Source organism: Eutrema salsugineum, unplaced genomic scaffold, assembly GCF_000478725.1.
Source record: "Eutrema salsugineum unplaced genomic scaffold, Eutsalg1_0 scaffold_9, whole genome shotgun sequence".
NCBI classification, from domain to species: domain Eukaryota; kingdom Viridiplantae; phylum Streptophyta; class Magnoliopsida; order Brassicales; family Brassicaceae; genus Eutrema; species Eutrema salsugineum.
The window spans coordinates 3584290-3610111 of record NW_006256342.1 but is presented as its reverse complement, the minus strand read 5'-3'; the positions used below and the strand labels follow the sequence as shown (position 1 = coordinate 3610111).

The window sequence follows — 25822 nt, the reverse complement described above, 5'->3', positions numbered from 1 at the left end:
GTTTCTGCATGTAAGATATTTTTGTTCCCGAACGATTAGGTGGCTTGATACATTCTTTTTTTTTTTTGGTCGAACTGTGAATCTTTATTAATCAGGTGGCTTGATACATTCATATTAGGTGTTGTCCCTCAATAGTATGGCACGTTCTTGCATTGTCTCATGTTAGCGCATGTTTCATTTTTGGAAATACAACTATAATGTAGCCAAAACTGTAGAAAACTTACAAATATTATTATTATTATTTTTTAAAAGAAACATTTATTTTGTGTGTTATGATTTATCTTGTCAAATATTTTTGCGTGTATTATGATACCAATATTCAAAATATATTCGTCGTGATTTCAAATATGGTTAATCATTGTAAACATAATAGTAAATATATTTTATTTTTTCATTGGCTCCAAAATATAATTGAATTTTGATTTAGAATTTATTGGTTTGCAAAGAAAGAAATAGAAATGAGAGATGTATCATATTACTTATTTCTTATTTTTAGATTACAAAAGGTATTATTTTACAACCTTTAGTCTAGCTTGAATACACTACAAGAAAATTTGCAATTTCCGATTAAATGTGTCAAAGATCATATTTGGGTACGTAACGTAACGAAAGAACATTTCGGGATTCCATCGAAATAAACCGGGAGTCCAACCTTTATCACCCACCACGAGCTTAAGAAGATTTCAATATTACCAAAAAAATGAGCAAAATGGAAAATTCGTGTTTCGGACTTCCTACGTCATATGTCTAACACTAGCATTACGCATGGGACCAAACAGATTAATAAATTTTTTGTTCAATAAATATCATATAAGCGTCTGTTTAAGTAACAACTAAAAAAATCAGCATTTGATCTATTAGTTTATGAATTAAAATGGAATAATACTGTACTGATTACGCATTTTTCGGGGAGTAAAAAATGTCCATATGGCATTTGTTTGAGTATATAATTCAAAGGAAGTTTTCTTTAATAAAAATATCATTTGATTCGGTGATGTCCGTTTAAATTCGATTTTATTGCCACGTGTCAGTGGCTTAGCCTGCCCGTAGAAAAGAGGTCAATCACTGCCCGGCTACCCGGTGAAACATTTCAAATTTCAAAGGTGTAAAAGGATCAAACGGTCGTCTAATAACGTTAAAATAACCGTAAGGGGGAAAAAAGAGGATCCGATTCTTTACCTTAACCACAATTATCCTCTCTTCTTCTCTCCTCTTCGCTGATTTGAAATTGTTCGCTCTCCATACTCACTGTTTGATTTCTCTTCTTCTTCTGGGCAAAGTTGTCGATTAGATTTTGATGGAGGATTGTTGTGATCAATGGCACGATCCACTTCTCGCAACTGATGCTTCTTGGCGACGTGAAAGCTTCTCTCGCTGTGAGATTTCGATTTATCTAACGTTTTTAATTTGCTTTCAAACAAATTTGCTCACTTGCGATTCTTTTATTTCCATCAGCAGCTGAAAAAGCTACATTATCGAGCTCAAGGACAATGACAATGGCAGATCTGGATTCAAATTGCGAATCGACTAACGGTAAGTCATTGAAAATATGATGCTTGCTTATGCGGATTGTGGAATACATAATAGTTCTGAGTTTTCTCTTACTTTACTAATTCTGGATTTGAATTAGATGTTCATACGGAACAATCAAGCCCGGAAATGATGAAAGTGGAACAATCTAGTGATCCCATAGCGTTAGATGGTACTGAACCTTTTCTTATTTCCTTTTTTTCTTGTCGAAATCAATCGCCTCACTATTGAGATTAATGGCGTCGAATCGGCTCGATTGTGTTTCAGGAAAACTCGTGTTAGGGTTTCCTCTAACATCTCCCGATCTAGTTAACTGTGGTGCTTCACCTGATATACCAAGAGGTAGCTATGCGGATTCCCCAGAAATTGCTCAGAAAATCAGGTTTTCCACTGAGCTTTCTCTAGAGAATGGAATCGATGGTCCTGCTACAAGAGATGGCCGTAAAACTCCAGTTGTGAAGTTCTCAGCGATCAATCAAACCTTCGGATTTGAGTTGTCTCCTGAGTCTTCCTTTGAGTTACCTTCTCCACCTGGAAACTTCAGGGAGAGTACAACTCCTGTTATAAGTATTAACTCGGGTTCTACAAGCACGGATGTGACTGTGGCTGATGAGACTTTCCTGAAGGATGATTTTTTCTGTGGCGGTGAAAGTATTTCGACTGATTCTGTTGTTGGCAATGAAGATGAGCTTTTGCTGTATCAAACAGCTCGGCTTGGTAATTTCTCTTACACGTTTCAGTCATTGGATCCTGGGGATTACTTCATCGACCTGCACTTTGCTGAAATCGAGTTCACTAAAGGCCCAGCGGGAGTTAGAGTTTTCGATATATTTATTCAAGGAGCAAAGGCAAGGCATCATTGCATTGAGCATTTCTTCGTCTTCTGATCCATCGCAAATCTAATCATTTTGGAAACTATTGCAGGTCATATCTGGCCTTGATTTGTTTTCGCAAGTAGGAGCAAATACACCTCTTGTGATAGCTGATCTAAGGATGCTCGTTGGTCTAGAAGGGGAGTTATCTATACGATTAGAAGGAGTGACAGGAACCGCAATCCTATGTGGAATTTCTATAAGGAAAGAGGCAACGGCTACTTGTAAGTTGGTTTCTTCCTTTTTGTATCTTCAACAAGATTTTTTTTGTTTGTTTCGTTTTTTATCTTCCATGTGAGAGATTTGGTTTCATATGATGCTTGGAAATCAGAGAACTTTAACTTCAAATTGCCGGACTTTTTCACATTTCTTATCACATTTTTCCTCATTCAGCTGTTGAAGAAACTGGAACGCTCGCACTTAAAGGAACAACTGACACAGTTCTGTCCCAGCCAACTCAAGTGAGAGATCTTCCACAAGCATGATGCTTCTAGTTTAGTTTGGGAGTACATATATAAGTTACAGATAGTTAAAATGTCATACTGTTTTTAGGAAAATGCTGACTGCAAGACGGAAGAAGAGACCCACGAGATGAGGAATGACTGTGAGCAGCAAAAGAAAGAGATGGCGGACATGAAGAGAATGGTTGATGAGCTTAAACAAGAGAATCAACGAAAGAGTAGAGAATGCGAAGAAGCATTGAATTCTCTCCGTGAGCTTCAAAATGAGCTTATGCGCAAGTCGATGCATGTTGGTTCTTTGGGTATGTAAATCCCTTACTTTTCGGTTTCATCTCCCTTGCAAGCGTAAAAGTTGACATTCCGGGTACTTGTTTTATATCTAGCCTTTGCTGTCGAGGGACAAGTCAAAGAGAAGAGCAGATGGTTCTCTTCATTAAGAGATTTGACAAGAAAATTGAAGGTACACAGAAGCAAACTTGAGACACTTTCAGCAACTTCAAACTCTTATGCCTCATTTAAACGAATTTGGGTTCACAGATTATGAAAATGGAGCAAACTAAGCTATTGGAGGAGGCATCCACATACAAATTGCTAGTCCAAGATATCAATGAGTTCACATCTCACATCCAGTCCAGAGGTGAGTCTTTGTCTTGCTCTCAGTTAAACATACCATTAGCACTACAAAAGATTTTGTAAAATTGTGTATGCATGAATTCTGATCCGTTTAGATCTGTTTTCAACAGTAAAGCAGGATGCAGAACTGCATGAAAATCTCAAAGTCAAATTTGTAGCGGGAGAAAAAGAAAGGAAAGAACTATACAACAAGATACTAGAGCTCAAAGGTTTGTGTTTAATTTCAATATACCTTCTAGAAGGACCTCCGTGACTATAATATTGGTAGTCTTACAACTTACAGTACTTTCCTCCAGGAAACATCAGGGTCTTTTGCAGGTGTCGGCCCCTAAACTTTGAAGAAGTTGAAGCAGGAGTATCAATGGGAATTGATGTCGAGTCAACCAAAAGTGGGGAGGTCATAGTCATGTCAAATGGGTTTCCCAAGAAAAGCTTCAAGTTTGATTCTGTTTTTGGTCCTAACGCTTCCCAAGGTGATCTTTGGCAACCATTACCAGTTCATCACCCTTTGCATACTTGCCTTGCTGGAAATCTCATCTCACAAAACGACATGTTGTTTTCTGTTTTTTTTTTCTATAGCTGATGTTTTCGAAGATACTGCTCCTTTTGCTACGTCAGTCATTGATGGATACAACGTCTGCATATTCGCCTATGGTCAGACTGGAACGGGGAAAACGTTTACCATGGAGGGAACTCAAGATGATCGTGGTGTAAACTATAGAACACTGAAACATCTGTTTCAAATAACTAAGGAGCGAGAAAACCGATACAATTATGAAATCTCCGTCAGTGTCTTGGAAGTTTACAACGAGCAAATAAGAGATTTGTTGGTCCCTGCTTCACAAAATGCATCTGTGTCGAAAAGGTACATAAGATTTATATGTATTTAAGCATGCAAGCTCCATGGTTTGGTTCTTTAGACTCGTTGGTGATAACTTGGTGTTCAATAAGGACTATAAGTAAGGACATTTTTTTAGTTGAAATTCATATCACGGTTCTTTGCAGATTTGAGATAAGGCAAGTGAGTGAAGGAAACCACCATGTACCAGGATTGATTGAAGCACGCGTGAAAAACATAGATGAGGTTTGGGATGTGTTGAAAACAGGGAGTAATGCAAGGGCTGTTGGGAAAACGACGGCTAATGAACACAGCAGCCGATCTCACTGGTCTGCAGACTTGATTTGTAGTTGAAGTCTTCTTTTTCAGAAAAATTATCTAAATGTAGTTTTTTTTTCTTTGCACAGCATTCACTGCGTGATGGTGAAAGGGGAGAATTTGTTGAATGGAGAATGCACAAAGAGCAAACTATGGTTAGTTGATTTAGCAGGAAGCGAACGGGTTGCAAAGACAGAAGTGCAAGGAGAACGGCTCAAGGAGACCCAAAACATCAACAAATCATTATCTGCTCTTGGTGACGTCATATTTGCTCTTGCCAACAAAAGCTCTCACGTTCCTTTCAGGTCGATATAATACATCTATTTTCCTTGAGTTACTGAAGAAGGTTACTACAACCACCATTTTTCATCCAACTTGACGTTTGGTTTTGCATTGCCTTTGCAGAAATTCAAAGCTCACGCACTTACTTCAGGATTCTCTAGGTACTTAACTTTGGTTTCAAAGCAGCAATCAATTGCTTTGCTTACATGTGTCTCACTCAATTTTCTGTTATGGACCTTATTATGATATTCTGAAAAATGACTGGTTTGTGATAGGAGGAGATTCGAAGACCCTCATGTTCGTACAAATTAGTCCTAACGAGAAGGACCTAAGCGAGACACTATGCTCACTGAATTTTGCTAGCAGAGTAAGAGGGATAGAGTTGGGGCCTGCAAAGAAGCAGCTAGACAACACCGAACTCTTGAAATACAAGCAAATGGTAAGCTACGTCTCCACATGTGTATTTATTGAATATTTCAAGTATTCCTCTGAGTTGTGTTAATTCTTTATTAGGTTGAGAAATGGAAGCAAGATATGAAAGGAAAAGACGAACAGATGAAGAAAATGGAGGAAACAATGTACGGTTTAGAAGCAAAGATCAAGGAACGAGACACAAAGAACAAAACCCTTCAGGACAAGGTATATAAATACTCAACCATAACCACAAAGAACAACATGGGTTATAACATTTTTCATCTTGCTAAAACCAATCACAAATTACCACCTCCTTCTTTCCTAGATTAAAGAACTTGAATCACAACTGCTGGTAGAGAGGAAGCTGGCTCGTCAACATGTAGACACCAAAATTGCTGAGCAGCAGACAAAACAGCAGAACGAAGACGAAAACAACACGTCAAAGAGGCCGCCACTTGCAAACCTATTGTTGGGGAGCAACAGGATCTCAAGTGAGACCTCAACTTCAAAAGAAACAGTGAATCTAACCCGACCACCACTCTCAGAGAGCACCATCAGCTATGATCTACCTCCTTTACCTAACTTTGGCCTCAAGTACAATGACCTCATTGAGAAGGAGAACAATCCAGAAATGGCTGAGCGATTGCAATTACCCAAGAGAACAGGAAGATTCTCTGTTTGTCCAAAACGTATCCTACCAGCTCCAGCTCCAAGAAGGAGCTCTCTTGCCCCAATGCCATACGTCCCAATCACATCAACTTCTCCATTAAGGCCACCACGCCAAGCGATCACAAACTCGCCTGATGGAAAGAGTGACCAAGTGCTCTGCGTCAGCCCTAAGTTGCACAGAAGTAACGGGAAGATGTTGAGCAGCATACTGAGACGAAGCATGCAGAAGAGAATGCAAATGAAATCTACGCCTAGACAGCAACCGTTGAGAAGAGGTGGCATTAATGTCGGAATGGAGAAAGTTAGGTTGTCTATAGGAAGCAGAGGAAGGTTAGCTCACAGGGTTCTGTTGACTAATGCTCGTAAGGCAGGTCTAAAGGAGACACCACTGAAACAGATACAGAAGGAGAAAGAGAGATGGATCTGACGCAGGCCCGTCCCTTCTTTAAGCATGTAAAGCATTGGCTTTAGGCCACATTATATGAAAAAATTGGCCAACAATTTCTAATGATGTTCGTAGCATAGATGGTCAAGTATGATGCTCATTTCTCTTATTTTTTTCTTTTAGGAATCTCGACATAATAGTTGAGACTTAACATTTTCTCTTTGATGTAAAAAAAAAAAACCGTTCCTTCGTCGCTTCTGTTTTCGCCGACATAGATTTTTATCATTGCTTCGTCATGTAAATTAGAAAGTTTGGATTTTGATTTTGACAATTTGGATATTTATTCATTTCAAGATATGCATTTTTTTCTCTTAGTATCTTCCACTTCTTTACTTTGCATTGGTTATCAAAATGTGTTTTGGTTATCTCTGCTGAACCTTCTCAAGAACAGGGACTATTAACTAGATTCGGAGAGAAGCGACAGAGTATATTTTTCTAATGTGCAAGAGCCAAGAGGGCATCAAAGTATAGCTTTCGACATACTCTTGCATCTGTATAATAAATTTTGTTATCTCCAGAATCTCTATTCTTTTTTCATCTGTTAACCAAAATCTTTTGTATGGGTTTCTATAATGATTTTTTACTTAATTTGTTACAACGATGACTATCCATCCTAGGCTTACATTTACTGAGCATGAATGCCTCAAAGCTGGATAGTTCCGTTGTGTTACTGAGGAGAAATGGGAGTAATTCACCAGAAAGAAGCAGCTAAATCCCATATTCTTCTCAATCTGCCAGGTTTAGCTGATGCCTTAGCTATCTGATCCTCCATTAGCCTCTCTACGTCGGGTCCCATGTCATGGACCATTTTAACCGACTCAGAGAGACGGTTGAGCAAATTCACAAGTGCAATCACCTCATTCCGTTGCAGTTGCAGCTTTAAAAAAGATATGAACATTTCAGACCATTGATGCCTATATACACCAAAAACATACATATACATGTTAAGAAACTCACTGTTTGGTCACCCTTGTCTTGATTCCCAACAGAGAAGAGAATCTTCAATGCTGTCCCGAGACCCTGAACCTGAAGTTTCCCCCAAAGGCGGCATTTTTCACAACCTACGCAATCCATCAGTGCACTGCAAACACAATACATATTAAGCTGTATTACTATTGACACACTCTCTCATATTACGCTCCAAGAGTGTGTCATTTTCAAGAAATATAAAGACGAACCTTATATTTCTGAATTGTTTCTGGATCTGCTGTTTCAATTCCGGTCCACTCTGACCTTGCCACAGCTTAGCTTCATCAAACGGAACAGGACATGCTGTTTGAAGTTTTGGACTATACAATAACTGTTTAATCAAGGACTGTGTTTTCAGATCTTCAGCATGGTTTCCTGTGTCATACTCTGCCTGCTCCAAGTATGCTTTTGCCTGCATAAAACGTTGTAAGACTCAGCCCTCATAGACTGATTCAGAGAAACATGTCAAAACTCCAAAAGGCCGACTTGCAGAGAAGTTACTCACTTTAGTTACAGCACGTAGCACGAAGAGATAAGTGAAGTACATATTTCTGACACGATCCGGATGTCTCAAAATACGATCATACATCAGCTCGATATTCTGTCCCCACTGCATTTCAATCAAAACATTTCAACCATTACCATAATTTATTCACGTTGAGAGCCTTGTCTATCTTTTCCTCAGAAACACAAACCTGGTTGCGTGACTCATCAAGAAGATAGTCACCAGCTATGTGCATCGAGATTGAAGAATGAAGACCGGATATAAGTTTGTACAAAACCTTTTTCTCTGGACATGTCTCCCCAGAAGAATCTGCAAAAACATTCACACACATCACACTACAAGCCTTTGTCTCACAATACCAATATGGTTGGGAAGGAAAAAACTCACACTTTGGGCAGTTCTCCGAATATATGGAGTCCCAAATCCTTCTAGCAGAAGGTCCAGTATAACCAGTAAACCTCTCAGGGTTTAGTTGAAGATTGACATAAGTCATCTCACCTAGACATAAGCCAGTTCCAACCATCAACACATAAGACACACTTAAAAGAACCAAAGTTCTCAGAAAAAAATGCTCTTTTTACAAGCATTGACTATAGTGTTCTTGGTAACTACGTACCACTATCTGTGTCATCGTCATGCGTCCATGGATTATGGGTTTCGACCCAACCTCTGAACGCTCTGTTATCTATGGTACGGTCAACAGCAGCTTGCGGTTTTCCCTCTTGACAAATCAGATTATCAGAAGGAAGACCCGCAATATTATATGGCCTTTTAAATGGTTCAGGGAATTCATTCTCTGGACATTCACAGACACTGCAATCACGCAAACGACACATTCCATCGTCTGGCCAGAACGGGCAGTCACACCACAGTTTAACCTACCCAACATTTGAGGGATCAAAACGATGTTATAGAGTAATGGCAAAAGTTAGCTATTCAGAAGAGTAACGTCAAAGAAAAGAATTTATCCACATCCAAGAAACTAGACCACTGATTCACAATTACCCAAATTTGTAATTTTTTTTCCAGCAAAATCGAATTCTAAAGCAGAATCACTAACCTTAAAGTACCGGAAAAATGGGGTTGAGACGAGATCTTGAAGCAAAGGATTCAAAACCTCACTATTGAGATTGTCCACTGTTTCGTAATCACAGCAACAGTCCTCAACTATGCCTTTGTATTTACCAGTTTCCTGTGTATCCAAATGGAAAACCAGAAAGAACAAAATCAAATACTGATCAAATATGAGTCCACTGAAAAAGATTGAATCTTACAACATTACTGACTATCACACATCTTGCATTTAAAAACAAAGCGTTGGCACATTTCAGGAAAACGATTCAAATTTTGGCTAAAGAGTGTCAATACCATCAAAAGATTCAATTTTTATCACCCTGAATCAAAAAGCAAACCTTTTTTTTGGCCATTAACAAATGAAAACATCCACTATTCTTCTCTTCTCTATTCATCAACATTCCCTCAATACTTAAAAAACTCCATCAATTCAAGCACGAGAAGGCACTTGAGACCCTTAATTCAAATTCCTTCATCAAATGATCAAACTCAAAGCAAAAAAAAAAAGAAGAAGAATCTAGAACAGTAATAAAAAACCTGAAGTGAACAGCTGCAAGAATTCCGATCGGTGAAGAAAAAACCAACATTAGAAGCAGTCCTAGAGCTAACAGCAACTGCCAATAACACAACAACCAAAGCCGCCAAAGGCCATCGCCATGTTTTTCTCTTCCCTTGCCTCTCTTCTTCTTTGATCGCGCCTTTTCCCATTATTATGAATAATAGGAAACAAATAATCAAAATGGGAAAAATAAAACCTTTTCACAAGAAACACGTTTTATTGCGTCTTCCGGAAATTCTCAAAACCCCATTGTTGTTGTGTCTGAAGATCGGCTCATATTAAGCAAAAAGTCATGAAATGCGTTAGTCTCAATGCTGCGGCTTTTTTTATTTGGTTTGACATTTCAGCAAGACACGGGGTTTGAATACCACGCGCCACGCGTTTAGGCGGCGCGTGTTGGAGACATTTATTTCGTTTGTCTCGTGACGTGCTTTAACCAATAGGATCCATTTGTTCTTGTAATAAACATCATGCCGTTCCGACGCTTCTCGGTCAACGAATGGACACGCCTCTCCTGTCGTTTTGATTGGCTTATGAGTTGAAAATGGTCGCCACGTCTGCGATCTCCATGATTTATATATATTTAATGCATCCAATTTCTCTGTTTCTTATATTTCTAGTTCGATCTATTCTTTTGTCGACCCCAAATATATTATACATAAATCTTGTCAGAGTTAATGCATATTCTTCTTTTCTTGTTTAAAAAATATAACTGTTTTTTTTATAAAAAATTAGAAATTGGAGAAAATTGCTTTATTAAATCTCCAAAACAACAAAAATCAAACACAAAAAATCTCTAAAACAACGCTTTATCCAAAATATGGTCGTTCTTACAGAAATAAGAAATAAGAGTGATCACGTTGTGAGTGGAACTAACCAAACCCAAGTCTGATTAAAAAAGGAGTTAGAAACTCTTTAATAATTATTTAGGATATGAACCAAATCCTAATTATAGTCACTTAAGGTTGAGTCTGTTTTAGAGAAAGCATTGATCTCGACTTCAACCTTGAGCGCATTTTCCACCACTAAACCTTTAGATGCTTTCTTTAAGGTCGGCAAGTGGTACAAACTTCTCAAAACCCCATCCATTATTATTATATGTTGCATTACGCCATCCCTCCACTGTCCATAAGAAAAGAGACGAGAAATCAATCAAAAGTTTTGGCAGAGAACAACATTAAAGGACATAAAGATAGCGTGAAACACTAACCTAGTGTCTCCACGTGGTTAGATGGGATTGATCAAGAACTCGTAGCTTGGCTCGAACAGGAGCCTTATCATTACGCTCACTAGCTCAACAAGTAGAGTGAGCATGAATTGCCCTTTACATAACCATCTCTATTTGGATATACCTTCATTAATATCCTATTTCATTAGCATTATTTCTAGAGAGAGAGGGAGAGAGGGAGAGAGGGAGAGAGGGAGAGAGGGAGAGAGGAAGAGAGAGAGTCACCAGTTACTTCTTCCGGAAGAAAAAAAAAGCGTTGGATTTGTAAGAGTCACTAGAGAGTTGAGAATTTGGTGAACTTTCGTGCATGTGAAAATGAGACTCGGAGATGAGACTAGACTTATTCATCTAGTTGCACCCAAATTATTTACATGATATACTTCATACTTCTGGCTAATCAGAATGGTTTAGGCATTTGGTCCATATATAGTCTCATTAGATTGATAAATTCAGAAATATCATCATTTTCCAAACATAGCAATAAACTCGACGTAAATTAAGATCTGATTAAGTTCAGTTCCTGTTCTAGGTCTAGGGTCCTTATGCAAAAAGTCCACAGATGTTGGTTAAAATTGACCATTGTGCATGTTCCTCATGCTGAAAATCTAATGGTCATTTGAGTCTAAAGTCTAAACCCATATATTCATATTTGATATATATACATATATATATACATTCTCCAATTAATATTAAGTGATTTTTAAGAATTTTGTTTTGTTTCAAATTATATGATGCTTTCAACTTTTATGCAAAATTGACTAGTTTTTTTTTTGTTATCACCATTTATATTTTACAGATTGTTTTATAATTGGTTAAATTGTGCTAAATATACGAGTAATAAATGATATTTTAGTTCAGCAAAAAACAGAAATCAAAATGATTTTTTTAATCGGTTTAGAAAACCTTAAACATCGTTTATAATGAAATGAAGGAAGTAAAAAAAATGGTGGAAGTAACACTTAAGAATTATTTACATTCTCACTCAACCATATAAGTTCAGTGAGTTGAGAAAAAACCGTTTGTCTATAACATTATTAGTGGTCTTAAGCTAAAATGAGTATGCTGTCATCAAACAAATATTGTATATTCGATGTACACTATATTTTCATAAATATACTTACATTCCCACTTAAAAAAATCCGCATGCAGTTCAATAAGCTCGATGAAATACCACTTGCCTACATTTTTGGCACTCGTTGGTAGCAGTTGAATCCTTAATGTTGAACACCACTCTTTGTTTCACCCAGGTTAGTTTTCTCTCTTTGAGCTTTTGCTAACTTCAACTCTCATTCTCATTATTCTTTTTCATACATTGTTCTACACTCCTCTTCTCTCCTTTTCTTATACATATCGCGATTTTACTAGTTACCTTCATCCTTTTTAGCTCACTAGACTTAATAATTTCTTCTAGTTTCTAGACTAAGCTCACAAGAAACAGTTGCTCTGAACACTAACAACTCTTACTGACTCTTAACTACTACAATTTAGACTAACTTAGACTAACTAGGACTTAGTTATTCTAACCAAAACAACTTGGGCTTTAGACAGAAAACGCAGGCCCATTGATCTCCTTTGGGCAATTCTACTCTTATGGCCCATCTTCTCTTTTGTTGACTTTGTTGACCTTTTCATCTTCTTCCGTCTTCTCTTCGACACTTCTCTTCTTCTTCTTGATCTCTTAGCTTTAGACTTTAGTTCTTTGATGTTGAATGATTCTTGTTTGCCTTTTCCTTTTCAGGGACAATCAAGGAATCATTGCTCAACACTTAATGACTGACGAGTGACGACAGTGTTAGTACATATAAGTAAAATAAAAAAAAAAAATCCTTGTTCGACAATGATAGTCCAGTCTTTAACCAAAAAGCGACAAGAATCAAGAAGAGTAAGAAATGGACAGAGTAAAAAAAAAAAATACACTTGCTCTGCAATATTGTCTTATTGATCGTCCTTTTCTTTTTTGCTATATATGTTGTTAGTTAACAACTTAACATGGACCATTGTGCATGTTCCTCGTGCTGAAAATCTAATTGTCATTAGAGTCTAAAGTCTAAAACCACATACATCTTTAATCATAATGTCAAATGTGAGGTGAGGAAAAAGCCAATAATATTTAGAGTTGATAATTTTGAGTTTTATTAACAAACACTCCTTTCGAGCCAGCCGGGCCTACCGGTTAGTTTCCATTATCAAGGCTACCACCACGGCCGGTCAAGTTATGGGAATTCCATGATTCCTCATCGGCTCGTGAGGAGCGGGCGATTCTCATCGGTGGTAGCCGGTTTAGCCATAATAGCTCGTTTAAGATTGAGAAAGCTGGAGAAGGAAAAGGAGAAAACACTTACAAGTTGACCACCTCTACCGGAACCGTTGGAGCTATATATCCCAGGGGGCTGGTCAGGTGCACAACAACTAGTTGTCACCAATGATGATGTTAAGACCTTAATCGTCAAGTTCGTCAAGGTCATCGGTGATTATGCTACTACTACTTCAACTTCTCGGGTTGAGAAGTTAGGTCTAAGGATGTTCCCATTCTACTAGTCAAACGACAATACAAAAATCATGTAATATTGTAAAGCCTGAGACTTGTCCATGGCCAAAAATAATGGGTTGTTTTACAATAAGTTGAGAATACAATAAGTTGTTTTACAGAATACCCGCATGCACGCATGTATTACCTGAACTTTTCTTTACTTTCATCATAAAATTAAATAAAATTATGTTTTCCAGCGCTTTATGAGACACAACTTTAATTAGTATCAGATATTCTAGTTCTAGTGACCTATTACCAATGACCTATTTGTTAAACTAACCAGTAAAAGTTGAATTGCACTCCAAGCCTCTGATTTTTATTTAATTTGTCTTTATACATCGGTAAAACACCGTGATTATATAATTGATTAATCCAGAGTTTTAAACAAAGTTTCTCAATCTCAGATTTGATGTAAACAAAAAAAAATCTCAGAATTTCTGAAAACTATGATACCTATTGGATACAGGCGCTGCGTTAAATGACACATCCAAAAATGCCTTTTCTTTGTTAGTTGTCGCATTCTGGTTCAAGACAAAAAAAAAAGGATGGAGTATTAAATGCTTATATTCTATCTTCTTTCGTAAAGTATAAGAAAAACAGAGCATCATTTTATGGTTATCTTAATTCTGATCTCCTTAGCAACTAACAACTCTTCTCTAATCTTACGCTTATGGTCATTTGTGAGCTCTTAAAATCATTTTTTAAGAGAGAGAGGGAGAGAGAGAGAGAACTTCACTAATTAGCATACAAGCTACTGTCCGATAACCATGGACAATATGAAGATGGAACTTTAGTCCGAATATTATTATTTTTTTTTTAAATAAAAGTCGAATATTATCTATTTTCTATCCTCCAAATTAAATTACAAAAAGAGTTATTGTTGATTAAATAGGTTATAAGAGTATATTTATGTAGGAAAATCTTAAAATGAGAATATGAGAGGATCGTTACAGACAAGTAAAACACAACTTAATTAAACAGTGGCCGGGTATAGTCATTGCATTAATTTTAGGAGTAAAATGCTCGAGTGGTTACGTGTTTCTTCGTGATTGGAGCAATGAAAGGTTATAAAACTAGGAGGAGAATATGTATAATTGATTTATCAAAAAATTAAATAAAACACCTATACAGAGATTTTGTATGCTGTATACATATGTGTTATTATTTTTTTTTGTGGAGAAAGCGTGTTGTGTATGGTGTTATGTTAATTCCAAAAAAAATATGGCTCTACTCGTAGATTATGCGAATTCTTCTAGATTTTCTCTCTTATACTGTAAGGTTTAATCAGTCTTGTCTTCCTCTTCTTGATTGTTTTCGCTTTGTGATTATTATTGTAGTGCTGGATTTTGTAGGAAAAAAAACAATTTTCTTGAATTTTCGCTCTTCATTCCTTTTTTCTTATGATTTCCATCATGTTCTTACCATCACACACAATCATTCGTACGTTAATTTTCTAATCTCTCTGTTTAAAAGCTTGTCTTCTTCCCATGAATTATTCTATATATCGTCCTCAATATTTTAGTTAACATGAACCATGTTCCTCGTGCTGAAAACCGAAAGTTTGATTCGACTACTAGAGTATAAACCCCTATTTTCAACCCTCTCTGTACTAAGTTAGAAATCAATGATCCGTGTCACCTATCACGAGACTTATCAGAATGTAACGTGAGAAAAATTTGTTTGCTTCACACTTGTTTCACAAGTTATGTCTTGTTTGTATTTTATTTACATCTTGTGCTAAATTTGCATTGTAGTTTCAAAAGATGCCCTTTTTGGGGAAGAAGATTAATAAATTAAGTAGGCTCTTTTATAAATAATTTAACATTATTTATAGAGAGAGAGAGTCACCAGTTACTTTCTCCAGAAGAAAAAAAAAACGTCGGATGTGTAAAAGTCACTAGAGAGTTGAGAATTTGGTGAACTTCCATGCATTTGAAAATGGGACTCGGGGATGAGACTTGAGTTATTCATTTAGTTGCACCCAAATTATTTACATAATATACTTCATAAAATTCTGGTTAATCAGAATGGTTTAGGCATTTGGTCCATATAAATATATACTCTCCATAGATTGATAAATTCATAAATATCATCATTTTCCAAACATAGCAATAGACTCGAAGTAAATTTTTAGCTCTAGTTCTAGGGTGCTTATGCAGAAGTCCACAGTACATAGTAAAAGCAAATATGCGTGTTCTACAATAATAGTCCAGTCTTATAACCACAAAGCGATAAGAATCAAGAAGAGTAAGAAATGAACAGAGTAAAAAAAATGTACTTGCTCTGCAATAAATGTCCTATATTGGTCGTCCTTTCTTTTTGCTAAATATGTTTGTTAGTTAACATGGACCATTGTGCTTTGTGCATGTTCCTCGTGCCGAAAATCTAATGGCCATTAGAGTTTAAAGTCTGAACTCATCTTTAAAGCTTATCAGAATATCAAATGTGAGGTGAGGAAAATAATATTTCAAGTTGATAATTTTAGGTTTTTATTTAACAAAAGTGACAGATTCATCTCTTCATTTTACCATCAGACGCGGTTTAAAACTTGACCGCATAAACTTCCTATAAATACCGACACAATGGGTTTGCTCTCTACATCTCAACTCACTCAAACCCTAAAAACACAAAAACAATCACAATGAAGAAACCTTCAATGCTCTCTTTTCTCATCACTCTCCTGTTGGCTGCAGCTGTTTGCACCCAGGGATCAGATGAACCGGTGAAAGACATCTCCGGAAATCCACTTACAATCAGTCAACAATACTTTATTCAGCCGGTTAAGACCGAAAGTAACAATGGAGGTGGTCTTGTCCCAGCCGCCATTACGATACTTCCCTTTTGTCCACTTGGCATCACCCAAACACTCCTTTCGAGCCAGCCTGGCCTACCGGTTAGTTTCAATTATCAAGGCTTCACCACGGAAACCATCGTCCATACATCTGCACAAGTAAACATAGAGTTCGAGTCCAATATCTGGCCGGTCTGCACCGAGTTTTCCAAGTTATGGGAATTCGATGATTCCTCATCGGCTCGTGAGGAGCGGGCGATTCTCATCGGTGGTAGCCGGTTTAGCCATAATAGCTCGTTTAAGATTGAGAAAGCTGGAGAAGGAAAAGGAGAAAACACTTACAAGTTGAGCACCTCTACCGGAACCGTTGGAGCTATCCCAGGGGGCTGGTCAGGTGCACCACAACTAGTTGTCACCAATGATGATGCTAAGACCTTACTCGTCAAGTTCGTCAAGGTCGTCGGTGATTATGCTACTACTACTTCTACTTCTCGGGTTGAGAAGTTAGGTCTAAGGATGTTCCCATTCTACTAGTCAAACGACAATACAAAAATCATGTAATATTGTAAAGCCTGAGACTTGTCCATGGCCAAAAATAATGGGTTGAGATAATACCCGCATGCACGCATGTATTACCAGAACTTTTCTTTACTTTCATCGTAAAATTAAATAAAATTATGTTTTCCAGCGCCTTATGAGACACAACTTTAGTATCAGATATTCTTATTATTTTAATGACCTATTACCAAAGATTCCATATCCTTGTTTTTGTTAAACGTAACCAGTAAAGGTTAAATTGCACTCCAAGCCTCTGATTTTTATTTGTCCTTTCACATATCGGTAATTAAAACATTGTGATATATAATTGATAAATCCAGAGTTTAATCAAAGTTTCTCAGATTTGATGTTAACAATTTTTTTTTTAGAATTTCTGAAAACTGTGATACCTTTTGGATACAGGCGCTGTGTCAAATGACACACACAAAAATGCCTTTTCTTTGTTAGTTGTCGCATTCTGGTTCAAGATTAAAAAAAAAAGATGGAGTATTAAATGCTTACACTCTATCTTCTTTTTCGTATAGAAAAACATCTTTATAGTTAACTTGATTCTGATCTCCTTAGCAACTAACAACTCTTCTCTAATCTTAGGCTTATGGTCCTTTGTGAACACCTAAACTCATTTTTTAGAGAGAGAGAGAGAACTTCTCTAATTAGCATACAAGCTACTGTCCGATAACCATAGACAATATGAAGATGGGACTCGTTGGAATTAATATTATTATTAATTTTTTTAAAACTTATATATTATCTATTTTCTATCCTCCAAATTAAATTACAAAGGATTTGTTGTGTTGTTGATTAAATAGATTATAAGAATATATATTTAGGGTGTTATGTTCATTCCAAAAAATAAAGATATGGTTCACTACTCGTAGATTATGCAGAGTCTTCTGGATTTTTCTCTCTTATACTGTAAGTTTTAATTAGCCTTTTTCTTCTTGATTGTTGTCGCTTTGTGATTATTATTCTAGGGCTGGCTTTTATAGAAAAAAAAAACATTTTTTTGAATTTTCACTCTTTTTTCCTTTTTTCTTATGATTTCCACCATGTATTTACCATCACACACAGTCATTCATACGTTGGTTCCCTAATCTCTGTTTTAAATCTTGTCTTCTTCCCATGAATTATTTTATCGTCCTTAATATTTTAGTTAACATGAACCATTGAGCATGTTCCTCGTGCTGAAAATCGAAGTTTGATTCGACTACTAAAGTATAAACCCCTATTTTCAATCCTCTCTGTACTAAGTTAGAAACCAATGATTTATGTCACCTACCAGGCTATCACGAGACTTATTAACGTGAGAAAAAAATGTGTTTGCTTCACACTTGTCAAAAATTATGTCTTGTTTGTATTTTATTTACATCTTGTGCTAAATTTGCATTGTAGTTCCAAAAGATACCTTTTTGGGGAAAAAGATGAATAAAGTAGGCTCTCTTTAAAATAAAAGAATAAAGAAAATTAACATTATTTCTAGAAAGAGAGAGAGTCACCAGTTACTTCCTCCGGAAGAAAAAAATGCGTCCGATTTGTAAGAGTCACTAGAGAGTTGAGAATTAGGTGACTTCCAAGCATGTGAAAATGGGACTCGGGGATGAGACTTGAGTTATTCATTTAGTTGCACCTAAAGTATTTACATGATATATACTTCATACTTCTGGCAAATGTTTATATAGGCATTTGGTCCATATATATACTTTCCCTAGATCAGCGGCGGAGCTAGAAATTTTTTTTATCAATCTTAGGCTTATGGTCCTTTGTGAACTCCTAAAATCATTTTTTAAAAAGAGAGAGAGAAGAGAGAGAGAGTGAGAGAGGGAGAGAGGGAGAGCTCAGAGAAAGAGAGCTTAAACTTCACTAATTAGCATACAAGCGGTACTGTATGAATATGGGACTTTAGTTGGAATATTATTATGTTTTTAAAAAACTCAAATATTATGTATTTCTATCATCTGAATTATTTTACAAAGGAGTTGGTTTGTAGTTAATTAAAGAGTTTTTACATTCTATATCACTTTCTGATTTTTAATTATATTCTATATCACTTTCTACTACTCTAACATTTTCTTACTTTTTATATTAATTAAAAGATAATTATCTCATTCTTCTATCATTTATAATTTATTAGCTAAAGATAAAAAAAATCTCTTTCTTTTGTTTCCTTTTCTCTTGTAAAATAAAAAAAATATCTGCTTTCTTTTCCATTTTATTTTTTCTCTTTTCTCTTTTTCCTCCAAACTTATATACCACATATTTTATTTTTATAAAAATTAATTTAACAATAATTTCTACACTATCAGTTACATCGAAATTATATCTATATTTTGAAACCCATTTTACAATATATTACTTATATATATAATTCACATAAATAGATAAAATGTACATGTATTTATATAGTTAATGTGAGAGGTTTTAGTGAAAAAACTCCTCAACTAAGTTTGAATCGGATAGAAACTCCTCAACTATTTTTGTAATGTAAAAATCTCTTAACTAAGTTTTCGTAATGATTTAGCCCCTCTGTAAACAGTACCGTCAAATCTTAACGGATTACAGTTAAATGAAAACGTGGTGTTTTGTATTTTATAAAAAAAATGACTTCAATAAAAAAAACTCAAAATCGATTTGAAACTATAAAAATCCCCAATTCAAAAATTAGGGTTCCTCATTCAATTTGAAAATCTCTTAAATTCTTCTTCTAAGTAAATTCGTTGAAGGAAGAAGAACAAGGTTTTAAACATCAAAGTAAAACAGTTGCCTCATCTTCTTCAAAGCTTCAGATTTTTGATTCTTTCTCTTTTTTCTCCCAATTTACGAAAATATTTCTCTCAATTCAAAGGTTTTTCTCTCAAATTCATTTTAATCAACACAACAAATCATTTCCAAGCTCACCCAATTGACTTCCAAACCATAAAAACTACTTAGAATCACACTTTCAAAATTTAGGGTTCATTAATTTAGGTTTAAGAATTTGAGGATTTTTGAGCTTAGGTTTAATTTGGGATTCTTATAACTGGTTTTCAAAAAGTTTGTTATTTATAGTAAAAATCGTGTAGTTTTTGCTAAAAAAAAACGATTTGTTAAGATTTGGCGGTGCTGTTCACGGAGGGACTAAATCATTACAAAAACTTAGTTGAGGTGTTTTTACGTTACAAAAATAGTTGAAAGGTTTTTATCGATTCAAATTTAGTTGAACAAAAAACCCTTAATGTGATGCGTACATGTATTTGTATACGTATCTTATACTGTAAGTTTTACTCTGCCATTTTCTTCCACTTCTTGATTGCTGTCGCTTTGTGATTATTATTGTTGAGCTGGCTTTTATAAGAAAACAAAAAAATTGAATTTTCGCTCTTTTTTTGTCTTATGATTTCCACCATATGTTCTTACCATCATTCGTACGTTGAAACCCTAATTAATCTATCTGTTTGACATCTTGTCTTTTTCCCATGAATTATTTTATCGTATATGTTAGTTAGCATGAACCATTGTGCATATTCCTCGTGCTGAAAATCGAAGTTTGATTCGACTACTATTTTCAACCCTCTCTGTACTAAATTAGAAACCAGTGATCCATGTCACTTATTACGAGACTTATGTGACGTGAGGAAAAAGCCAAAAAACATTTAAGTAGGGTTTTTTACTAACATAGAATATATATATATATATATATTTTCTTTGACAGGGTCTTAATTTTAACCGCACAAGCTTTCCCATCTCACCAAATTTGTAGGAATCGTGATGATTCTAATTGCTATTTGTCACCTAGTTAAGACTAGAAAATAATAACGAATAAAAACCGTAATTGTGAAAATAATAATCTTTACTTAATTTCCCATTCCTTTATCTAGTTTCCTATATGGGCCCTTTATATTAGGCCCAATAAAATCTAACTTAAATAGAAATAGAAAAATGAATAAAAGAAACCGAGATTCTCCCGCTTACTGATTTTCCCAAAATTTTGAAGATAGCTCAAAAGTTTTTTTTTTCTTTCTCCATTTCCCAAAAAAAAACACACTCCCTTTTCTTCTTCCTCTCTGTGCCGCTTTCTCTTCTCTTTCTCAGACGCACGAAGACCAGATTAGTCAAATGGCTGGAAGTACAAAAAAGCGGGCTGAACCCGAACCGAATCCGTGCTTTGTTGGAGAACCCATCCCGCTCGCCGAAGCTATGAGCAAATGGCCATTTCGCTACAGTTCTTCAAAGGCGCGAAAATCCGTGAATGTCGACTGGTAATTGGTTTTTTTTTTCTTTCACTGTTAAAGTCATCTTCGAAATTCCTTTTCTGATTCGTTTCTCTAATGATTTTGTTGCTTATCTGCCTTCGTGGTGCTCAACACAGTGGCGAGGAAGAGGAAAAAATGCAGGCAACGCATCATTATCGCCGAGCTAATGTAGATGGAATTCAAATCGCTCTTGGCGATGATGTCTACGTTAAGGTACCGATTTGTTTTGTTTTATGTCGCTGCGATTAGATTACTGAATTAGGTTCAGGAAAACTTCATATTGTCATTTTGAGTTAGAGATAGATATTTCTACTGTACATTTTGTTGTTGATATGAGTTAGATAGAGAGATAACAATGTATATGGTGTATGAAGTAATGCTTTCAATGCAGGCTGAAGAGAATAAGCCTAACTATATCGCTAAAATTGTGGAATTCTTTGAATCGATCGACAAAGAAGCTTATTTTAGAGCTAGATGGTTCTATAGACCTGAAGACACGGTGAGATGTTATTGCCTTGATTAGGTTTTTCCCTTTCATTTGAAACAATGCCTCTTGCTCCTGCTGATGGATTCTCTTAATTGTAGGTGATTAAAGGCCTTGCACATTATGTGCAAAGAAATAGAGTTTTTCTTTCTAATGTTGAGGATGACAATCCTCTCAACTGCATCATCTCGAGGGTGGAGATTCTTAAAATTCCTCCAAAGGTGTAAATTATTCTGAATGAAAAGTCTTCTGCTGTGTCTTTTTATGAATGTATTCAATCTGATGCTTAACACACTTGTTACAACAGGTCGTTTCAAGACCTGAGGAGAGAATAATGCCACAACCATGCGAATACTACTATGACATGGGATATGACTTGGACCACCTCACCATTTCATGTGTAGATGATGGTAAATTTCTATTGCACATGGTTACTGTTTTAACTAATGTCAACTTTAGTCGTTCAAGGTTTGGTTTCTGTAGTTGTATCATTCATAGCCTTACCAAATTTCTTGATAGTGTTTTGAAGAAAACTGATGAAGTCTGTCTTGCCAAAAAATGTTAACAGTTAACACAGATAGTGTACCATCATCAACAATTTCGAGTGGTTGTGACACCAATTGCATTGAAAACCCGCAGAAGAATGAAAAATACTTGTTGGATCTGTACTCTGGCTGCGGAGCAATGTCAACGGGGTTGTGTATGGGAGCATCCCTGGCAGGCATAAAATTGACTACGGTATACATTTTTTCATGAATGCTCATGTTTCACTTTGTTGGTTGTATGAAATGTGTTCCCCACATTGAAATTTTTTGCTGTATCTGAGCAAAAGATTTACTTTGCTATTTCTGGTTTTGCAGAAATGGGCAGTAGACATCAATAAATTCGCTTGTGCTAGTTTGAAACTTAATCACCCTGAAACCGAGGTTATACTATAGTGGCGGTATTTATATAGTAGATTCAGTGTCCACACATATAATCAATTGATTTAGGAACGTTGAGGCGTTGAGCAGGTGAGAAATGAAGCTGCAGAAGACTTTCTAAGATTGCTCAAAGAATGGAGAAAGCTATGCCTGAAGTTTGCACTTATTTCCAGTACCGAGAAAATAGAGTCAGATAAAGATTTAGAAGATGAAGAAGAAGATGGCGACAAAAAGGATGATGCATACGGGGACAGTGATGAGTCTGATATTCCACCTGGAGAGTTCGAGGTAGAAAAGTTCGTTGCTATTTGTTTTGGAAATCCCAATGAAGTTAAGGATGCTTCTTCTGTACTTCATCTTAAGGTACACCCACTTGATTATAAAAACCGGAATCTCCGTTAGGTACACACAAATCTATTTTTTGTAATTCAAACATTAGCTTTCATTCTGTTCCAATACTTTCAGGTGCACTGGAAAGGTTATGGTTCTGAGGAAGACACTTGGGAGCCTTATGATGGAATACGGTAACAATTCCATATTACTTTATTTGTCTCCGTTTGCATTGATATTTTATGGTTATTGATATGGTTTACTTATATATTTACACCAGTGAATGCAAAGATAAGTTAAAGGAGTTTGTCACAGAAGGGTTTAAGTCGAACCTATTGCCACTTCCTGTAAGTCTTTTTACTTGCTTTAAATAGCATTTTTAGCTATTTTTAATCTGTAGCTTTTTCATCAAGCTTTACTACACGTTTGATGTATAAATCAAATCCTATTGTAGGGTTTAAGTCGAACCTATTGCCACTTCCCCTGAATTGTACTGCTACCAACATTATCATCACTATATATAAGATTTTGGTTCATAAAGAATACATCCTCTGAAGTTTTCTGGTTTTCGCTTTTGAAATAACTTTAGTCTTTTCAAAATTTGTTTCCATCTCAGGGTGGTGTTCATTTTGTGTGTGGAGGTCCTCCATGTCAAGGGGTTAGTGGCTTTAACCGTTTCAGAAATAAAGATGCACCGCTTCAAGATGAAAAAAACAAGCAATTGTTGGTATATATGGACATGATCAACTATCTGAAGCCAAATTACGTGCTCATGGAAAATGTCGTCGATCTGCTGAAGTTTTCGAATGGGTTTTTAGCCCGTTATGCTGTGGCTCGTCTGGTTGCGATGAACTATCAGACGAGACTAGGCATGATGGCTGCGGGTTCTTATGGTCTTCCTCAAATCAGAAACAGAGTATTTCTATGGGGCGCTCAACCAACAGAGGTAAATAGTTGTTACATAATAAGTTAGGACTAATATAAGGACATGATCTTTATTGCTCTCTCATAATTTTGTTAACAGAAACTGCCTCCGTACCCTTTGCCCACTCACGAGATTCTCGGAAAAAGCTTATTAGCCCCTAAAGAATTTGAGGTAAGTCATTTTCTTTTGTGGACGGTTTTACTTTTAAATCTCATAGACTTTTACTATCATTTGCATTGCTTATTCATTTAGTTGTAAATGCAGGAAATACAAGTTGGACATAGCCAGAAGAATCTTCTTCAGTTAGAAAAGGCTCCTACTCTTGCAGATGCGATAAGCGATCTCCCACCAGTGTGTATCTAAGCCTTAAAAATGGTCATATTTGACTATAAAATATTATGTGTTCAAAGTTCACTGTTCAATGCGTCTTTTTTTATGCTGCAGGCGACAAATTGTGAGGAGAAAGATGAAAGGAGCTATGAAACAGAACCCCAAACGGACTTCCAGAAGTTCATAAGTCTTACAAGAGCTGGTGAGAATCTTAAAATCCAAAGATTTTCCATAAACGCTGACCTAATAGTAACGAATATTCTTGTTTCAGATTCCCTAATCCCAATGGGTGGTGGAGATGCTTCACAGTCAAGAAAGCTGTATGACCATCAACCACTTCAACTAAATGAGGACGATTTTGAACGGGTTTGCCAAATAGAAAAGAAGAAGGTGTGGCTATCTTTTGATGCTATATGTTATAGTACTTGCTTACTGGTTCAGTGTGTAATAATCTCTTGTTCATGTTATTGTACTCTTACTGCTACAGGGTGCCAACTTCAGAAGTTTGGCTGGTGTTTTAGTTAGAGACAACAATACAGTAAAATTTGACCCTTCTGTAGAGCGACCAAAACTGAAATCTGGAAAATATCTGGTACAAATGAATTCATCCCCAGCCTTATGTTTTTTTCTTCAGCTTCTTTATGACATGGCGTTTGTATTCTTCAGGTTCCTGATTATGCAGTGTCATTCAAAAACGGAACATCAACAAAGTGACTACCTATTACTAATATGCTTCTCTTGGATTCTATTTCCATTACCTGGTAATTTTAGATTCAGTAAAGTAACTCATTTGCTATCTGAATGTCAGGCCATTTGGTCGATTGTGGTGGGATGAGATTGTTAATACGGTTGTGACAAGAGCACAACCTCACAACCAAGTAAGTCTTTTTTTTTCTTACATTTCCATTTTCTTTTTGTGCACCCCTTGAATTATTTAGTAACCACTTTGTCATTAAATTTGGTTTCTGCAGACTCTAATCCATCCGTTGCAAGATCGTGTGTTGACTGTCCGTGAGAATGCCAGATTACAGGGGTTCCCTGATTTTTACAAGCTATGTGGACCAATAAAGGAAAAGTAAGCCATTAGTTCCTGCTCCTTTACAAGCATGTTTCTAGATTTTGCTGTGTGTTTGACGTTGGAGATTTCTAATATTAAAATACTTGTTTTGCATCTGAGTTTCAGATACTGCCAGGTTGGGAATGCGGTGGCTGTTCCTGTAGGGATTGCGTTAGGATACGCGTATGGCATGGCAAGTCAAGGGCTGTCCGGTGATCAGCCTGTAATAAAGCTCCCTTTCAAGTATCCTCAATGTCTGCAGGGAAAATGCTGAGGAGCATTCTGCTTGAGAAGGTAAAAAGAAAAAGGTCTTGTCATTTTATGATCTCAACGAAAAAGATGATGATTCAAACACGAAGAGGACGATCTTGTTTGGTTGTGTGTAAGTATTGGATTTTTTACGCTGATTCTTTTGTCAGCCCTAACAGTTTCTGACCGTCTCTAATACTTCAAAACTGAGTGATTGATGTTTGTTACTACAGCTTTGCATCATCGATTTGCAACCATATGCTTTAGATTAGGACCAAACAAAAACACAAAGTGGCATCAATTCCGATGAGAATTTAGGCATCCGCCAAGTTCATTGACCAGATTCCTACAAAAATCTAAGAACATGCACCTTTTCATAATTACAATTGTGGATTGGTTCAAGCAATTTAATGAGAAAAGCTACAACCTGTCTAAAGCTGAGCCTCCAATTCCTTCATTCCTCTAAAGCTAAGCCTCTCGAAATCATACTTTCTTCTCAAGTGTACATATTCTTTTCTCCGTCCTGGTATAAGCGCTTCTTCAAGGTCCAAAGTACGAGATGGTTAATCGTTATTTGAAGAAAACGTGCAAAGCCTCCAATTCAGTAACCAATACATTC

The 25822-nt window shown here is 36.2% G+C and overlaps 4 protein-coding genes and 1 pseudogene across 4 annotated transcripts; 4 read left to right on the top strand and 1 right to left on the bottom strand.

Annotated features, from left to right (window-relative positions):
• Nucleotides 1-1163: 1163 nt before the first annotated feature.
• LOC18008067 (kinesin-like protein KIN-14Q) lies at nucleotides 1164-6587 on the top strand. The gene is made up of 18 exons (XM_024151933.1): nucleotides 1164-1376; nucleotides 1456-1533; nucleotides 1631-1702; nucleotides 1798-2378; nucleotides 2455-2626; nucleotides 2796-2863; nucleotides 2955-3165; nucleotides 3247-3323; nucleotides 3401-3500; nucleotides 3607-3705; nucleotides 3793-3969; nucleotides 4076-4361; nucleotides 4502-4663; nucleotides 4742-4957; nucleotides 5058-5095; nucleotides 5210-5373; nucleotides 5448-5573; nucleotides 5674-6587. Exons 1-18 carry the CDS (start codon nucleotides 1298-1300, stop codon nucleotides 6442-6444), a joined length of 3477 nt encoding a protein of 1158 aa, XP_024007701.1. The 5' UTR covers nucleotides 1164-1297; the 3' UTR covers nucleotides 6445-6587.
• A 369-nt stretch (nucleotides 6588-6956) lies between these two features.
• Nucleotides 6957-9839, bottom strand: LOC18008227 (endoplasmic reticulum oxidoreductin-1). The gene is made up of 9 exons (XM_006390618.2): nucleotides 9548-9839; nucleotides 8997-9128; nucleotides 8553-8814; nucleotides 8324-8434; nucleotides 8127-8245; nucleotides 7937-8041; nucleotides 7641-7843; nucleotides 7420-7543; nucleotides 6957-7339 (listed from the first exon to the last, which is right to left on the bottom strand). The coding sequence occupies exons 1-9, from the start codon at nucleotides 9716-9718 to the stop codon at nucleotides 7154-7156; spliced, it is 1413 nt and encodes a 470-aa protein (XP_006390680.1). The 5' UTR covers nucleotides 9719-9839; the 3' UTR covers nucleotides 6957-7153.
• A 3032-nt stretch (nucleotides 9840-12871) lies between these two features.
• Nucleotides 12872-13356, top strand: LOC112082775 (annotated as a pseudogene).
• A 2572-nt stretch (nucleotides 13357-15928) lies between these two features.
• LOC18008404 (cysteine protease inhibitor WSCP) lies at nucleotides 15929-16806 on the top strand. Its single transcript, XM_006390617.2, has one exon. The coding sequence runs from the start codon at nucleotides 15969-15971 to the stop codon at nucleotides 16650-16652; it is 684 nt and encodes a 227-aa protein (XP_006390679.1). The 5' UTR covers nucleotides 15929-15968; the 3' UTR covers nucleotides 16653-16806.
• A 3949-nt stretch (nucleotides 16807-20755) lies between these two features.
• On the top strand, nucleotides 20756-25384 carry LOC18008071 (putative DNA (cytosine-5)-methyltransferase CMT1). The gene is made up of 20 exons (XM_024152699.1): nucleotides 20756-20911; nucleotides 21022-21118; nucleotides 21297-21404; nucleotides 21491-21610; nucleotides 21697-21799; nucleotides 21958-22127; nucleotides 22250-22315; nucleotides 22403-22675; nucleotides 22778-22836; nucleotides 22923-22989; nucleotides 23259-23588; nucleotides 23667-23738; nucleotides 23832-23918; nucleotides 24012-24099; nucleotides 24169-24287; nucleotides 24385-24489; nucleotides 24564-24607; nucleotides 24706-24775; nucleotides 24869-24972; nucleotides 25081-25384. Exons 1-20 carry the CDS (start codon nucleotides 20769-20771, stop codon nucleotides 25226-25228), a joined length of 2373 nt encoding a protein of 790 aa, XP_024008467.1. The 5' UTR covers nucleotides 20756-20768; the 3' UTR covers nucleotides 25229-25384.
• Nucleotides 25385-25822: the final 438 nt, after the last annotated feature.

Bases quoted from the DNA above. Each gene is read 5' to 3' on its own strand.
- LOC18008067 (XM_024151933.1), top strand. From the start codon at position 1,298: ATGGAGGATTGTTGTGATCAATGGCACGATCCACTTCTCGCAACTGAT. The intron at 1,703-1,797 runs GTACTGAACCTT...ATTGTGTTTCAG, and splicing joins TGATCCCATAGCGTTAGATG to GAAAACTCGTGTTAGGGTTT. The intron at 3,501-3,606 runs GTGAGTCTTTGT...TGTTTTCAACAG, and splicing joins ATCTCACATCCAGTCCAGAG to TAAAGCAGGATGCAGAACTG.
- LOC18008227 (XM_006390618.2), bottom strand. From the start codon at position 9,718: ATGGGAAAAGGCGCGATCAAAGAAGAAGAGAGGCAAGGGAAGAGAAAA. The intron at 8,815-8,996 runs GTTAGTGATTCT...AATGTTGGGTAG, and splicing joins CATTTTTCCGGTACTTTAAG to GTTAAACTGTGGTGTGACTG. The intron at 7,340-7,419 runs GTGAGTTTCTTA...TCTTTTTTAAAG, and splicing joins AAGACAAGGGTGACCAAACA to CTGCAACTGCAACGGAATGA.
- LOC18008404 (XM_006390617.2), top strand. From the start codon at position 15,969: ATGAAGAAACCTTCAATGCTCTCTTTTCTCATCACTCTCCTGTTGGCT.
- LOC18008071 (XM_024152699.1), top strand. From the start codon at position 20,769: ATGGCTGGAAGTACAAAAAAGCGGGCTGAACCCGAACCGAATCCGTGC. The intron at 22,676-22,777 runs GTACACCCACTT...CAATACTTTCAG, and splicing joins CTTCTGTACTTCATCTTAAG to GTGCACTGGAAAGGTTATGG. The intron at 22,837-22,922 runs GTAACAATTCCA...TATTTACACCAG, and splicing joins GAGCCTTATGATGGAATACG to TGAATGCAAAGATAAGTTAA.